We start from the raw sequence: 17,401 nt of genomic DNA on the forward strand, positions 1-17,401 counted from the left end.
ATAAAAACGAATTACTTTTGAATATATGTTCTTAGAATTTGCAATGTAAAGGATACCGTGATGATGCTATCACTAAATAAAATGTCAACCATTTGAAAAAATGAGATATCCTTAATTCAAGAAATATTTGAAACACGGCCCCGATAAGATAGATTAATCTAAATAGTACACACACAATTTGTTAAAAGTAAAAGAGTTTTATAACTGATAAATGTAGTTTCTGGAAAATAGAGTATCCTTTATTTTTATTTATATATATTAGACATGATTTACATCGTTTTGAAATTGTGTTTATTCAATCATAAACTGAATACTGACTGCAAAGCAAACTATGCATCGCTTAGGTAATGGTGATGATATTATATATTGCAAACAAACACATCATTCTGATTATATGTGCATATTATACCATCATATATTGTGACATTTTCTAGTTGAAACATAATAACAATAAAAAGAAATTCAGTAATCTATAGAAAAATGAATATTGACCCAATTCATCTTTGCATGAACACCGCCGCCTTTTAGTAAACACGGATGTATCACATAGCGTTAGCTTGTAATTTAAGATACTCCAGTATACACGGTAACATCAGTGAGATTTGTGTAACATCAGTGAGATTTGTGCAGCCAGCATTCTGCTTCACTCAATGTTCTAAAGTAGGACATTGTTAACGGGTGAATGATTTTCTGCATACCAGATGGTGTTATGTATGTAAATGTCGCCATTTTGAAATTTTCTCTTCGGTGTAACGGAAGGACAAAAAAGCTCCAAATGGATCGCCGTAGACTGACGGATTACAGATACACATTTTATCCGCAAAGGGACAAGTGTAAAATAGGTCATTTTGAATTGATTCATAAGTGAAGTTAGCGTACAAAATGGCTTCAAACGTGTCGCTGGGGGACCGACATGGTCAGGTACATGTCCCTCGTAGGCCCAAAGGTGATCCGAAGTGCTCTGTTCATAGAACTAAGGAGGTGGTATTGCACTGTTCGGACTGTAATGAACTTATCTGTATCACATGTAGTATTTCTACCCATAACGGACACAGACAAGTGGAACTGACTGACATAACATCACGTGAAAAATCTGTGCTTCAGGATTATATAAATACCACAGAAAAAACTACTCTTCTGCATATCCAACAAGAAATCGTGTCAGTTGAGAGTAAGATAACTGAAAATGACACAGACTTTGAGGAACTTGAACAGAAAGTGAAGGACCATGGTGAAGCCTGTAAGAAACAAATAGACACCCTTACGGAGGAATTCGTGTCTAAAAGTGTAAAGTTTAGGGAAGAAAACAGGGATTTACTGATCAAGTACAAGAAGGAACTCGAGGAAAGACAAACATTTCTTCTTGAACACATGAAAGAATGCAAACAAGTATTACAGCAAGGTACGTCCATCCAGGTCTACGACACAACGGTCAATATTCCCGATAACGTTTCCGAATTTCCAGCAGAGCCAACGTTATGTACAGTCGATTTTCGTCCTTGTCAGTCAATGACTGAACAGATGAGAACGGTTTGGGGTATTTTGGACATATCTACCCTTCTTGCGAGCGGAGTGAAACTTTGTGAGAAAACTCTTGATCAACCTGTTGTGCGACCAAAGTTCCAACGCCCAATGGAGTGTACCTCAATCAGTCCAGGGTCGTCTGGTGTCTGGTTGAGTGACTGCGAATCAAAAGAGATGCTGCTGGTGGACGTCGAAGGTCGAATCAAACAGAAGACAAAGCACAATGGTGATATACATAGTATCACCTTGTCACCAAACTCAGGCAATATTTGGTTTTGTTGTGTAGACGATTTGTCTATTTACGAAGTCCTTTCAAACGGAAAAGAACTTGTAAAACGCATTACGACCAATTCGTTACCAGAACGAATCTGCATATCAAAAGAGGAGAATGTTATAGTTGGCTCAGGAATCAACATCACAATCTACACAACTAATGGTAAAGTGACGGCTACCTCGTCTGTCAGCAAAGAACTTCAGAAAAAAGGAACCGTCACTCCAGGATCCGTCTCACAATGTCCAGTAACTAGTCACATTGCAGTCACATACATGTATCAATCAAAAGAAGATACGTCTTGTGGAGTGTTGCATGTATTAAACAAAGACCTCATATTACAATTTGTCTATGAGGGAACGGAGTGTGATCTTCCACGGAACACAGTCTATGACAGCAGAGGGAATCTGGTAGTGGCTACTTTTAACAAGAAAGTGCAGCTTGTCAGTGGGACAGGACATTATATCAGGACTCTACACGTGGAAAACATAAACGGAATAGGGTGCATAGGGATTGGGATGGGTGATGTGTTGTGGATTTCTGTACTTTCAGAAACGAAAAAATTGTTCGCACGTACCACAAAATCAGATATTAAAACCATCAAGTACTACAAAACCCGAAGAACGTATGACATTGGATATAACTCTGCATCATGAAGTTTCTCCCGATGAAAATGTGGATCCCCTGTTTGACTTGTGATGTGATACAAAGGGGATACGAGTACTACTATTCCATAGACTGTGAAAGATAACCCAAATAGATAGACAGATCTTCCCGGGAAAAGCTTAACGGCAGCAAATACCGCGCGGTAGTCATTCTTCACGTGTAACAGACGGTAAAGCTCGGATAATGACATCTATCTTATGCAGGTACGGAAAGTTTTGAATATGAATAGTCTGCTGATTGTGCGCGAGGAGAGGTAAACAGACATATTAGGCCATGTACAGGAATCGTACGAAATTAACAGTAAATGTAAGTACACCGTAGAGTACTACAATCGTTACAACTGTGCTCAACTTATGAAGTTTGTGAAACGTTTTGTAAAATATATCTATCCCCAAGCGATAGTTTGTTGATGTGATATTGAGGTGAAAATATAACATAAACACCAAAAGCTGTATGGTACTCTGTCCTAAAGTGAAACCTTAAGACAATTCATCATCTTACCGAGGTAAAAGTATAACAGAGCGCTGACATGTCTTCACTTCCTGTTATATCACAAGTTATGATAAAGCGACATTTTTAACACAGGCACTAGTACTGTAAGTAATTATCTATCAGTGTGTGGGTGTGACGGGGAATTATGCTGTGTATAGAACGAATATCACAGTCTACTATACCTTTCGGCCAGATAAGAAAGGTTTCCAGTTTTTTATGTGTATAAATGCATTTATATATGTTTTGTCCAAAACAAACATAACGACAATACTTGATATCTACCGTACCGCTCACTTGCCGTGTAATTTTCCTTCGAAAATACCTACAAATTAATATGTGAAAAAAATGATATAATTTAATATTTCATACGATTCAATTTCAATGCATAGTAGGTAAATGATGTAAAACAAGTACGATAAAATGCATACATTTTAATAATGGTTTGCATAATTATTATTTTGCTTCATTAGCAGTAATAGGCACCAATTGTAGCTCTAAAGACGACATCGTTATGTCTAAAAGTCTTCTGAAGCTACTGCAGCTATGTTGTATATAGATTGATATCAAACTCTGGTACATTGTTAATATGAATTACTAATATATCGAAAAATGTGCGCACCTGTTATTATAGTCATGGTGTGGTTAGTTTTGAAAGACAATGACGTGATATCACTTGTGTATCAATGACATGGCAGGTTGTAGGTAGTCGGTGTCTATAAGTGTCCAATGGTTGTCGGAGTGGCTATTTCACAGCGCTACAGCTAGTGTATTGGGGAAATAGCTCTAATGTAGTCTGTGAAAAAGGATAATCCAAAGATGATATTTTCTATATACTGATTTATTACAGTCGGGTGCGGAGCGGAGAAATATCCAACTCTACACTTCCAAACCTAGGCCTAAAGTGAATATACAAGTAATACAAAATGATAATATACAAAATATACAGGAACAAACATGTAAACAGCACTTAGTCTAAACGTGATATACAATAGTCGCTAATTAACTGACGCAGGCATTACCGGTATTGAGAACTGCTAAGAAGGATTAGCTAAAAGAAACACAGTTAAATACGTTAAAGCAATACATCACTATAAAGAAAAAGCTATTATTTTCAAAATGAAGCTTTGTATTTTACTTCTAAACATAGAATATTAAGTATGTTCGAGTAGATTAAAACAAATAAATAACATCACAAATGTCCGAATAGGAACCTGTCATAAACCGCGTGACAGTTTGCTCCCTCCTTTAATAAGACACGTCCTCGTGTCGCATATTACCGACGACGACACTGTGGTCTAAATGTCCTACAGTCCTGGGTACCACTTTTTGTCACAGCGACCTTTTTATGTCGCTCAATGTCCAGTTCTCTCTCGAGATGTTCAATTTTTATTTTCTGTTCTTTGTCAAGTTTATAGTATTTGTTGTTCTCCTGCTCCAAATATTCTATTCGTGAATTTAGATATTTTCTGCGTTTGTTTGTGTCTATAATTCCCTGTTCCGTTGACGTCTTTAAATGTTTACTTATTGCTTGCTGTAGTTGCCTGTTTGTTGCTTGCAATGTTTCAATTTGGTCCGAAAGTTTTCTTTCACGTTCTGCGCTGGTTTGAAATCGTTCACACTTTGTTTCGAGAGATGTGACAAGTTTCAGTAATTTTTCCTTTTCGTCATTTAACACATGGCACCTGTCACTAAGAACGTTGATTTGCTTTACCTGCCGTTTGGATGTTTCACTTGTCTGTCCACTACATGGATTAATTTGCATCTTGACCAGCTCATCATTGGAAACAGATGCAAAGGGTGCAGAGGCGAAAAATTCCCTTTTTAATCTGAAAGTTTTGATTCTCTGTTGATCTCTTATCTTCTTAGCGCGGGACTTTGTTTTATTGCTACTTTTCACTGCCGGACATTTCCGAGGCGTTGACTTCTCTCGTATCACTTTTTTGAAGCACATTCTTGAGAAATGTCCAAGATTTCCGCACTTAAAACACGACACATTTTTAGCGGGACAAGAAAAGCGATGGTCTGAATAAAGAATTCCACCTCTTCCACATTTTCTACACTCACGTAAAACTGGTCCTCTATAGTTCATCTGAGGTAGTGTCCCAAAACGCTGGCAAAGTCCATGGCAAGAGTTTAACATGTGCATGTTACCCTGGTGAAATATCCAGTTCTCCATTTGTAAAAATTATATGTTCCTTGCACTTATCAAGTCTTAGTAATGAGCGACCGTATCGTAGTCCAGCTAAAAAGTGGACTTGCCCGGAGATTCTCACACCAACTTTCACAGCGCTACAGCTAGTGTATTGGGGAAATAGCTCTAATGTAGTCTGTGAAAAAGGATAATCCAAAGATGATATTTTCTATATACTGATTTATTACAGTCGGGTGCGGAGCGGAGAAATATCCAACTCTACACTTCCAAACCTAGGCCTAAAGTGAATATACAAGTAATACAAAATGATAATATACAAAATATACAGGAACAAACATGTAAACAGCACTTAGTCTAAACGTGATATACAATAGTCGCTAATTAACTGACGCAGGCATTACCGGTATTGAGAACTGCTAAGAAGGATTAGCTAAAAGAAACACAGTTAAATACGTTAAAGCAATACATCACTATAAAGAAAAAGCTATTATTTTCAAAATGAAGCTTTGTATTTTACTTCTAAACATAGAATATTAAGTATGTTCGAGTAGATTAAAACAAATAAATAACATCACAAATGTCCGAATAGGAACCTGTCATAAACCGCGTGACAGCTATGTCACATCTCTTGATTAACATTACCGTGAGTAATACTAACCATCGGATAGTGTGGTGGTGTCTATACATATTGATTTTCGACATTAGGCAATACTGGAGGAAGTTATTTGGTAGATGACGGGTTCGCTTATCATGAGGAAGTGGTGTGGTGGCAATGTCCTATAACAATATACTGATTGAAATGATTTAAACAGCCCGTTACATTTCAGTAGCAGTTTGGAAATGACAGAATAATGTGATTATGTTCACCGTAAGATAAATTCACCAGCATGCTGGACCTAGTGACCTTATTTTCTGACCGGATGTTCTTGACCTATGGTCAGTTGACACAGTTTATTGAATTAAAAAAACGACTTCGCCTTTAATAGTTTTATGAGAAATTGTCAACCAGGACAAAAATGCAAAGTTTAATATTGACCAATGGCCCTGTTACTTTGGCCAAGATAAAATGTTAATATATACCACGTCTCAATACCTTCATAATGATCATCACAAATTAATGACCTCTGGTACAGGATCATGACCTCTGATACGCTGTCAATGACTTACGGTCAGAGTACCCTTTGCTTAATTCTAACACATTTGGTTTACGATGTCATTAGAAAATGTTCATAAGAAAACCTGTGATATTACCTTGATATTTGACCTTGACCCTTGACCTTAGCCCGCGAATTTTGTGACTGCATGCAATTGCACTGCTTCACGTGCTTTAGGTCGGGATCGGAGAGTAGTGTAGTATCCAGATATAAAAAAAAAACCATCCCTTTGATGCGACAGGGATGTCTTTTCAATTATTCTTGAAATATGATTATTTTTCGTACTCAATTTCATAATTTTGAAATTGCAATGTCAACTTTTAGGCTACCACAATTTATTCTTATACGGAAACCATGGATTATTAAGGTTTGTACAAAACCTTATAATAATTGACTTATTCAGATGTAGCTGGCGGTGTGTGAATCAATTAGAATTATCACTATCAGGTTTTTCTTAGTATTATATGACTATTCACCTCATCTGTTCATGTTTTTATTTTCAATATTGTTGGCTGAACATGAGGCAGTATATATTATATAACTTCAATACAAATATATTTAAAAAAAATCCTTTTTCAAACTTGAAAAATCAATTTCAATGATTTTGAAACTGAAAACCCACTACCTTTCTGAAACGGCTTTTAATTTTGAAAATGTAAAAGGCAATTGATAAGTTTGTACAGTCACAAAAGTTATTAGTTTACTGTTAATACTAACGTATCGTCACCTTCTGACCTTTTTAATTAAAATAAATCAATTGTTTATCTCAAAACACGAGTCCTCTTATGTTCCCGCCGTCGTCCTAATTCCAACGCCTAATATTTTGTATTAGTTCAATATCAGTGCGCCAGACGATAAAACAGCGAAATGAATCTTCAGTGTTTACAATCGCATGCCTTTAGTGTTGTAACCCCATCGTTAGGTCATCGATATACATTTTATGTTACTATTGTTTCAACAACGCCTTTAAAATTATGCTTTTTCATAAAATATCTAAGTCATGTATTGATTAGTAGGACAAATTGTAGCTCATAGTGGATAAATAATGTTGGTTAATACAGAACCGATTAAGCGATTTAATTACATTGTGAAGCTATTATTTTGTTCTGTGAACACAAAATATAGCAATGGCAGAATGACGACATCTTGATAAATATATGTAAGATGAGTGTACAATAAAACTTTTATTATGTAATCCAGAAGTGTAAGATTGTCTTTGTTTCATTGGTGGCACTCCGTGTTGAATTGCCAAACCAAATCACGAGATATGTTGTAACCAGTTAGGGGTATGGGAAGGGGTATAGGGGTGTGGTAGGGGGTATATCTGGTTGTACCTGGTGTGGTATTGGTATCTCACCAGATAGAACCAGATAGGGGTATATAAGGGGGTATAGGGGTATGGGAGGGGGTATATCTGGTTGTACCTGGTGTGGTATTGGTATCTCACCAGATAGAACCAGATAAAGGTATGTGAGGGGTTATATCTGGTTGTATCTGGTGTGATATTGGTACCTCACCAGATAGGTGTACGGGAGGGTGTATAGGGCTATGGGAGGGGGTATATCTGGTTGTATCTGGTGTGACATTGGTACCTCACCAGATAGGGGTATGGGAGGGGTTATACTTATAGGGGTATGGGAGGGGGTTTAGGGATGTGGTAGGGGCATATCTGGTTGTATCCGGTGTGATATTGGTAGCTCAGCAGATAGAACAATATAGCGGTATGGGAGAGTGTATAGGGGTATGGGAGGGTGTATATGGACCGAGACCACAATTAACTCTGCTATATGTTTCATTGTAACGTTAAAATTCATAATAAATTCCCAAAATTTCGTTGACAAGTTTCCATCTAACCTGGTCAAGGTCAATATCCGAGGAACAAATTCTGAAAGTTTCAACCTAGCATGACCGGCATTTTCTCAAGATATCTGTCATCAAGTGTCACCATGTGCCAATTATATACATCCGGGTCATGGGTTGGGGTCAAAACAGGACTTTTTACACAGGATCCTGGAGCAATAAAAACATAAGAAAATTCAATATTTTACACTATAACAGTTAAAATGACATATACACTACACATCTACATTAAATTTGTTGGCAAATACCAAGTTCACAGGGGCATGCTGCATGTTTTCATAAAATACATACATTTCTGAAGGGACTTCATTCGTGGGTACTGAAACCGGAAGTATGTAATTGTGGTCTCAGTCCTCATTATAGGAGACTAAATTTTTGAAAAATATAAAATAGGTATTTTCATAAACTAGAAGCTATTTGCAACAACTCTGTGAAAACAGAATTACTCTAAGACAAATAGAACATGAGTTAGAGAGACTTTAATTACCCCCCCTTACACTGAGAATCCTTGCCCAATTTTACACACATTTACATTACATATTTCACTTAACATGTGTTAGGAAAAATGAAACAGATTTTTCAATAATTGACATATTTCAGTTCTGTAAACTGAAATCAAATCTGCAATAATTTCTGCATATAATGTTTACAGACTAGTTTTTCATATTAAGTTTTAACTTTAATTTAAAACAAACTTAAATCAATTTTTTGAAAAATTTCCCAAAGTTTTGAATTTAAATGAATATTTACAATGTTTTTAAGCACTAATAATCCTCAGATGAGACAAGAAATTATCTATAGACAACAGTAAAGACTTCCATTGACCAATCACAGCAAATGACCACCCATGGCCTCACTAACAGACACTTGTATACAGACAGCACTTAACCCTATGTGCCAAAGGCAGGGGGGGGTGCCCTGTAGGGCTTTTATCTTAAATGACAAGGCTCTCACAGCTTCTGAAACACAACTGATGATTGTTCTGATACAGACAATGATTGTGTATATCACAATATTTACACATCACCTAAATTCATTGTCCTGAGAACTTCTGACCAGTACAGACTGACCACTGCTACTTGCAACAGTAAAAGCCAACATGAAAGGAGAAAGATTGCGAAGACAAACTTATTTCAAGCCTGGTAATGTACCAACAAATAAGGGACAGACATCAGGGAAAGAATCCAACACACCTGTACCAAGGGCAACAACACCAGTGCTTACCAGAAGACTGACTACCAAGGAAATGGAGCTGGTAACCAAGCCTAGTTCAGACGGCCTATCCCTGGTATCTGCTGACTCTGAAGACCGACCCTGTCCAACAAGGATCCTGCGTCCTGCATGCAGTCCACCAAAAGAGCCAGACTCTGAAATTCCTGAAATAGAAGGAAACCGAATTGTAGATGTTGTGCTAATGGTGGAGATGTGGAACAATGTGATAAGCCTCCATGCCTCACAGACAGACCAGAATTGCCAAGTACCAGACTTTAAACTGGACACTGAGCGTAGGAGGGCCCTGGGATGGAGCTGTGCTGTAAAATGTGAGAAGTGTCAATACAGGCCACCACTGTACAAGCTGTACAGGGAAGCGGACTCGAACAAGCGCGGACCAAAGCCAGCCTTAATCAACAAGTACCTGCCCTCAGCTTTGTGTGGCCAGGCTGTCAGCACCAAAGGAGCCCGACTGATTTTAGGGCACCTGAATATACCAGCAGGAGCCAAGAGTGGAATGCAGCGCCAAGCAAACCAAGTGTCCAGAGATATTACAGCCTTGAATAAAATAGACATGTCAGAGAAGACCAAACTGGTGGTAGAAGCCAACACCCTGAGAGGAGACGAGTCACCGAGCACCATTGGACTAGCAGTAGATGGCCGATACAACAGCACAACATTTGGCAGTGCTAAGAAGCCCGGACTGAATGCCTCTCAGGGAATCAGCCTCGGTATCGAGACATGTACACCAAAAAAGTACATACTGGGCCGTGCTCTGCACAACAAACTGTGCTGGACAGGTGCTTGGCTGAGAGGGAAAGGCTATGACGTCAAGTGTCCTGGTGGTCACCCTGACTGTACAGCCAACATCGAACGACATGACGGCCTTTCCGAGTATGCCATGGGAAAGGACATCGGAGACCAGCTTACCAGTCAGGGTGTGCTGATAAGATATGCTACGACAGATGGGGACGGAACGGGAGCCAAAGGCCTGGAGGAAGCCATGAAAGCCTTGCATCCAATGTGGAAAGTGGAGAGACTGGCTGACCCAACACACGTTGGCAGAGCACTGTTCCGGAAATGCAACAGTGCTAAGTTCAGCGAGTCACCCCTTGGGAGGCCTCATCAGGTAACACAAACGTTACGTGTATTCGTTTCGATGTACACAAAACTGTTCGATTTCGATGTACATTTCAATAAGCTAGATTAGACACTATAGGCATCTATAAATCTTTATTACAAAATAATAAGATCAGCAAAATACCATTGTAATTATAATTTTGTTAATTGCTTGCTTTCCATTCAAGAACAAACACTTTTTGAATAGTTTTTAGCCTAATTTTATATAGAAAATACATGTAAATTCATGCATGTACAAGATTGTATTTGTAGGTGCACCACGCGTGGAATGCGTGGGATCGTAACGTGCAGTCGATCGCGATCGAACAATGCATTTTTGATCGTTAAATTGTCGTTTGTTTGAAGGAACGTACACGTGGTGAAGAACGGGACCCATGTGTGTTCGCTGACCACGTATTTGGCGAGTCTTCAGTGCGTTCGCCCATGCACGATGTGTTGAAGTTTGTTAGGGAAATTCCACTTTTTTGTGCCTACGCATGCGTACTAGATTGTTTTGGCTCTGGGGCGGAACTACGGATTTCTCCCCCCTCTTTGAAGAGGGGTTTTCTATTGCTTTTTAAAAAACATGGAAATGTTGGGCATATTTTTATTAGCGGATATTTTTCATAAGGATATATGCTCTAGTATTCAGCAAAGTTTGGTACTTTATGGACGATATTTTTTCACCCAAAAACATAATGGGGCTTTAACAAGAGTAGTATTTATTGATATAATGTCAGTCAGGTATCGGTTATGAATAATATATGTCTCTGCAACTTGGAGACGTTTAAAAAGCAGGTGAATTTTATGTGTCCAATATCAGGAGCTCGTGCTTCATACCGAATTATAATGTGATTGTGTTGTAGGGTGAGACTACTGTTTCGGACGGAAGGGAGATTAGTACACAATTGAATATCAGAAGTACATTGAAATGATATAATGACTTCCAGCGTCCCAACTACCAACCCGGATAGGCCAGATAGCTGTTCAGGCCACACGGAGATCCAAAATGTCCTCTTCATAGACAAAAAGACGTAGTGCTATACTGTTCATGCTGCAGCGAGAACTCATTTGTAAAGATGTAGCATTTCTATCCACCGGCGCGGTCATAAGCAGATGGAACTGGAAGACTTATATTGCCTCAAAGGAAATAATCACGCATTCAGAAGGTTTATTAATCCGCGACACAGAAAGAGAATCACTGGTCACAATTAACAACGAAACGAAATAAAATCAATTGGAAGCCGACCTTATATTCACCGCTCCAAAATACAAGGAAAACAGAGAGTCTTTGAAGTATAAGGAGGAACTCCAGAAAAGGTACGACAGTGCCATAGAACAAATTGAAGAATGTAAACAGTGTTGCAATCTGGTACCGCTGTACAGGTTTTTGATGAAACCGCAAATATTGCGAAACTGGAAAGGGAAAATCGTACTCCTGATACCAAGATGGGAGAATGCAAACAGAACGCTCGGAACGACACCAAGGCACAATATGAAGCGTTTAAAAACAATGCTGGCATTCCTAACAATCCGTCAGACATTGTGTTGCGGAAAAAATGTGTGAGTTCTCGTAAATCAGTTCATGACCTATCACCAGCTAACGCGCCTCCACAGGTGCAGAAAGATTCAACAAGCGGCAATTTCCATGGGGCGAATAGTCTTACTAAAATTCTTCCATCCGAAAGTAATTTGACAGAGGACAGATTCCTAGACCATATGCAAATGGTTGACACTGAAGTTTTATCAAACAAGAGATCAAGACGAAATGCGATTTACATTCCACCATCAAATCCTCAATTGAATTAAAGTTTGGTCTATAATCCGGAAAACCTTGAATGGTGACTTTATATCCAAACTCAAACAACATTGTTGATATATGGCTAGTCAATTTGAAATGTGTTAACGGAACAAGGTGGATCTAAAATACATTCAAGATAGGACAACACTTAAGGAATAGATGTTTATTTTGTTGAGGTTATGAGAGTACGTGTAAATTATATAACCCCGGCGAAGCCAGGTTACATAAACTTTACACGGGCTCCATTATCATTATACCCTCATAACCTCAAAAAAAATAAACATCTATTCCTTATATTTACAGTTTTCTAGTAAATGAATATTTTTTCCCGCTGCAGTTGCATATTTTTTATTCAAATACCCATATTTTCTCTCTCCCGTCAACGAATTCGGTTGACCAGCTGATTGGAATCGAGTCATTCATATGTTCCCGCCAAAAGTGGGGTCATGACCCCACGTTGCTACGTCATCGACTATTCACGTAACAATAGAATCGCCGCGCGTGTTGTGCTAACATTATACACTGATAATGATAATACTAGAACGCATGGTTATTGAGTCCATGTCAGTGCAAACTGTAAATATTAAGGATGTACACCTCTGAGAAGTCAAAATATTCTTGTATTGATTTTTTTCTCATATAGATTTTTGGAAATAGGAGTTCATACCATACAAGAAAATGGAAGAAAAAACATATTTTTCGGTGTGCTTGTTTTTTAGCTATTGTCACTCAAAAGATACCAAGTTGACAAAATCTTAGATTTTTGGGGATTTTTGCCGTTTTGACCATACACTGCCCTCCAAAAGTTCTGTTACACATGCATTTTTTATAAATAAATGTTTCTTTTTACAAAAAACAAAATAATTTCAATATTCATTTAGTTATCACGTGAATATTTTATTGTCCAAATACTTTTACAATTTTTCATGATAATGCAATGGCCCTGAGTTCATGTATTGTAATGAAATTGGAATATTTGTTAAAAATAAAAAATCTTGTTATTCTGTTAATATTTGGTATATCCTCCACGTGCTCTAAGTACTGCCTGTATGCGGTCAGGCATACTTCTGATCAATGTTCTACATCTTCTAGCAGGTATCTCATCCCATGCTAGCTGCAATGCAGCTTCCAGTTCCCCAAGGTTTCCGCACTTGTGCTTGCGGACTTCCATACCAAGATCTCTCCACAGGTTTTCAATTGGGTTCAGGTCAGGGGATTGTGGGGGCCATTCCAAAGACTGAATATTGTTTTCATCCTTCCATTCAGTTACTATACGGGCTCTGTGGCATGGGGCACCATCATCCTGGAAGAAAAAGTTATTGCCGTAGCCTAGCAGATGTGCTGATGGTATTGCACTGTTCTCTAAAATGTCAATGTACTTTATTCCGTTGAGATTTCCTTTCAAAGGAGTAAGATATCCAGTCCCTCGGAAAGACATAGCGCCCCAAACCGTCACACCACCCCCACCAAACTTAACTGTAGGCACTACACACTCGTGATGTAATTGTTCATTCACTCTTCTTCTCACATACGTTCTGCCATCTGTTTGGAAGAGAGTGAATCTTGACTCATCAGTCCATAGAACTGTTGACCAGTCCACCCAGGTCCAATTTGCGTGATTCTGTGCAAATGCCAACCTCTTCTGACGATGGGTAAGAGTGTTTTTTTTGGCAGCAAAACAACTCTTCAACCCTGCATTGTGTTATCTTCTCCTCACTGTTGTATTGGATGCCACAACACCAGTTTGGATCTATCCAGTTCGAAGTTTAGGAACGGTCTGCTTACGATTTCTTAGACTGGCCCGGACTAGCAATCTGTCATCCCAATCCGTAGAAATACGTGGCCGACCAGAACGTTCCCGAATCTCGTAGTTACCCGTATCCTGGAATCTTTTAATAGCCCTGTACACGTTCTGTCTGTAACAAAAGAGAAATGGTCAAACTTTAAACTGCATACCAAATTATGAATTGCAAAATCCTCAAAAGTTTCAAGGAAAACAATGATCACTTACCTGCTAGTTCCAAGTATCGTTGCAGTTTGTGCCGCCGGAACACCATTACGATGGTAAAAAACACACTGGAAACGGTCTTCTCTAGATAATCGCTGCATTTTGTTACATGAATTTTTTTCATAATTAAATCATACTTTAAGAATAACAAAAATGATGACACATGGTGAGCAGTGATTGATTTTGTCATTTTAAATTAAATTTCCATGGAAATACTGTCCATATGTGAGTTTCTTTTACTATTTTTAGGCATTTGATTGGTATGTTTAAAATTTGAAATAATTGAATTATTAATAAAAGCCTTTTTTAGGACATTATTAGGAAAATTATTTGTGTTAAAACACCAAAGTAGCATTATCCCTCTTTACGTCATTTAAAACAAATGACAAAAAATTTCTATCCCCAATCATTTTGTCAAAAATAATTTTATGCAGAATTAAGAGAGTTGTAACAGAACTTTTGAAGGGCAGTGTATACACAAGAGTTTAAAGCCATAATTCCCTAATGAGATGTTTGATATGTATGGAAGTTTGAAGAATTTATTTTCCTGTAGTCTTCTTTAAAAATATACAAGTTTTGATTAATAAGACTGATATTTTTTCTCAGAATAACAACATATTATACCCCTACCCCTTAATTTTGAGCTACAAAATGACCATTTTCAGCCGCTTTTGCCAAATTTAACCCTTTATAGAAACAATTGTGATATTAAACTTTTGTTAATATTTTGCATATCAATAGGGAATGGGTTGTTCTTTTTTAAATTAGGCAGAAAAATGGGGGGTCAGTGTGCTTACTTTTTTGCCCCAATTGAATATGTGTTATTTTTCAGTATTTTAGAGTAAAAAATAAAAGTGCTCAAATTACCATTAAATGTAAATATAAAGTGACAAAAGCGTATCACTTCACACAATAATACTCAATATTTTAATAACCACGAACCTAGTAAAGATTAACAGCAAAATTAAGCTCGATACAGCTATAAATGCTGGTGCAGTGATGATTTAGGTAAAGACAATTTCAGTAAAAAATGGTTAAACTGGGGCTCTACTCAAAGAGGAAAAAGACACAATTTCAAAATGGCCGCCAAATGGGCCATTTCTTAAAATTCCTGTATAAAAAAATCGGCTGAAAATAGAAATGTAATTTTTTGACAAAATTTGCATCTGGCAACTTGCTACAGATATTGATAAACTATATTTGAAAATCTCATAACTTTTTTGATCACTGAAACCTCAGAAGAATACATCCTTCAGATATAATATAGACGATATCTTTAATATTCAATAAGAGATTTTATAAACATTACGATATTTTGCACATATTATTAAATAAAGTTGTACCAATTTATATACTTAACAAGATGTGTTTGACATAAAAACATTGCCAAAGAAAAATTTGTCTCTTTTTATTTTATCTTTTTGTTGTTGTTGTTGTTGTTTTTGTATTGCACAGGGTTGATAATGTAAGTACGCTATGGTCCAACGCTATTCGTGTTAATCCTAACTTAAGGCTCAAATAATAAGTTATGTTTAGGGCCCCAGGTTACCTGGTTTCTTTAGCTTTAAACAAATAAAGTACTTGTCTGGTATCAATGTACTTGTCGACGAAATCAAAAATTGTTTCACAGTTATTTAATACAACAGTATTTTTTTTTCTTTTCTATTCCATTAAGGGAGATAACTCGCAACAGCTGCAATCAAAGGGAATACGAAACTAAGCAATGCGTACAACGTCATACATTCCGGGAATGTACCCTGTATCAATCTATTTTTTCAATTGCCAGTCGTAGGCGGATAAATGAATAAAATACCCAACAGAAACCTGATCTTTATTTACTATCAACATAAACTAACATACATATAAAACATCAAGACTCGGAACTGTCGGTCAATTTAACAATGTCGTCAGGGAAAACAGACGTGACTTCATTAATTTCGAGGACGGCAGGACGAAATGGCGGCCTCCGCTAGATTGTAATATATTTTGACGTCCGATTCTTTTTAAAATGTAGGTTTTCTGTTAATTATTGTAAATACAAATAAGTGTCTCTTAAAGTTGTTTTACATTTCATATGAGATAAGATATTATGAAACTCGCCCGTAGTTTTTAATTTTTGCCTCGCCATATTTTTATTTATTTGTATGTATGATAATCTATGGAATGTTCTTGTTCCAGTTGATTCATTAGTATAGTCCTATGTGCTGTAGTAAAAATGTGTTGTTACTTTGTCCGGCCACTCTGAATTTTCCAGGCTAAACGCAGTTTATTATGATAAGACCTCACCAGTACGATGGCCCATATAAGCCGTATATGGCAACTACTTTGCTAAATGTTGGACACACATCTGTGTTGATTGTACCATCGCAACTACTTCAGTAAAAAAAATACTTGCAACATCTTTTTTGTCATTTTACTCGTTTGGCAACTGCTTTACTAGAGCTAACTGTATTGCCATCCTTACGCATGGCCTATATCAGTCGTATTGGACAGTGTCTCGCTTTTGAGACAATTACCATAACATTCCACAGTTTGATAGCGAGCCAAGTTTGAAACCAAAACGATATTTAAGAAACGAAACTTCATTAAGACAAAGGCGATTACAGTTATATACAAATAACATACCCATAGTTGTTATTTAATAAGAGGTCCTCTTCACAAGATTATTCTTCCCCTAGTGTTTGAAAATTTAATCAGTATATTGTAAGTAGTTGAGACATTCCAACAAGTCGAGACATATTGCATTAGATTTTTCTTTATCTCCCAAGTTTTCTAGAGGTTGATCTGGTTTAGCAAGGTTTGGATACGTGAATGCTCAAATTCACAGACAGATTTTATTGCTACATGGCATTATCTGCTCCACACCACCCTATAAAGTTTTCATTATATGGCTCTACCTAAGGGAAATACCCAAGTTTCACCAATTCAATACACCGATATTTGAATTGATGAGATTTATAACAGGTGTATTTAAACTTTCCTCTTAACCCTATCTTGAGGGTATCTTCACATAATTAGATTACTTTCATTTTTTTTTTTTTTTTTTCCAATCGTCATCATTTGACCCAGAATGCTATTGTGTTTAATAAACATTAGTCCTTCCGTCCTCCAATCAAGGATTCTACGCCAAGAAAAGGGGGTT

General features: G+C 37.3%; 1 protein-coding gene and 1 pseudogene across 1 annotated transcript; one reads left to right on the forward strand and one right to left on the reverse strand.

Moving 5' to 3' along the window:
* The first annotated feature begins 657 nt into the window (after nt 1-657).
* On the forward strand, nt 658-3,730 carry LOC138335262 (uncharacterized). The gene has a single exon (XM_069284267.1). The coding sequence runs from the start codon at nt 883-885 to the stop codon at nt 2,449-2,451; it is 1,569 nt and encodes a 522-aa protein (XP_069140368.1). The 5' UTR covers nt 658-882; the 3' UTR covers nt 2,452-3,730.
* A 5,940-nt stretch (nt 3,731-9,670) lies between these two features.
* LOC138334544 (uncharacterized) lies at nt 9,671-10,427 on the reverse strand (annotated as a pseudogene).
* Nucleotides 10,428-17,401: the final 6,974 nt, after the last annotated feature.

Source organism: Argopecten irradians, chromosome 11 (assembly GCF_041381155.1).
Source record: "Argopecten irradians isolate NY chromosome 11, Ai_NY, whole genome shotgun sequence".
NCBI classification, from domain to species: Eukaryota; Metazoa; Mollusca; class Bivalvia; order Pectinida; family Pectinidae; genus Argopecten; species Argopecten irradians.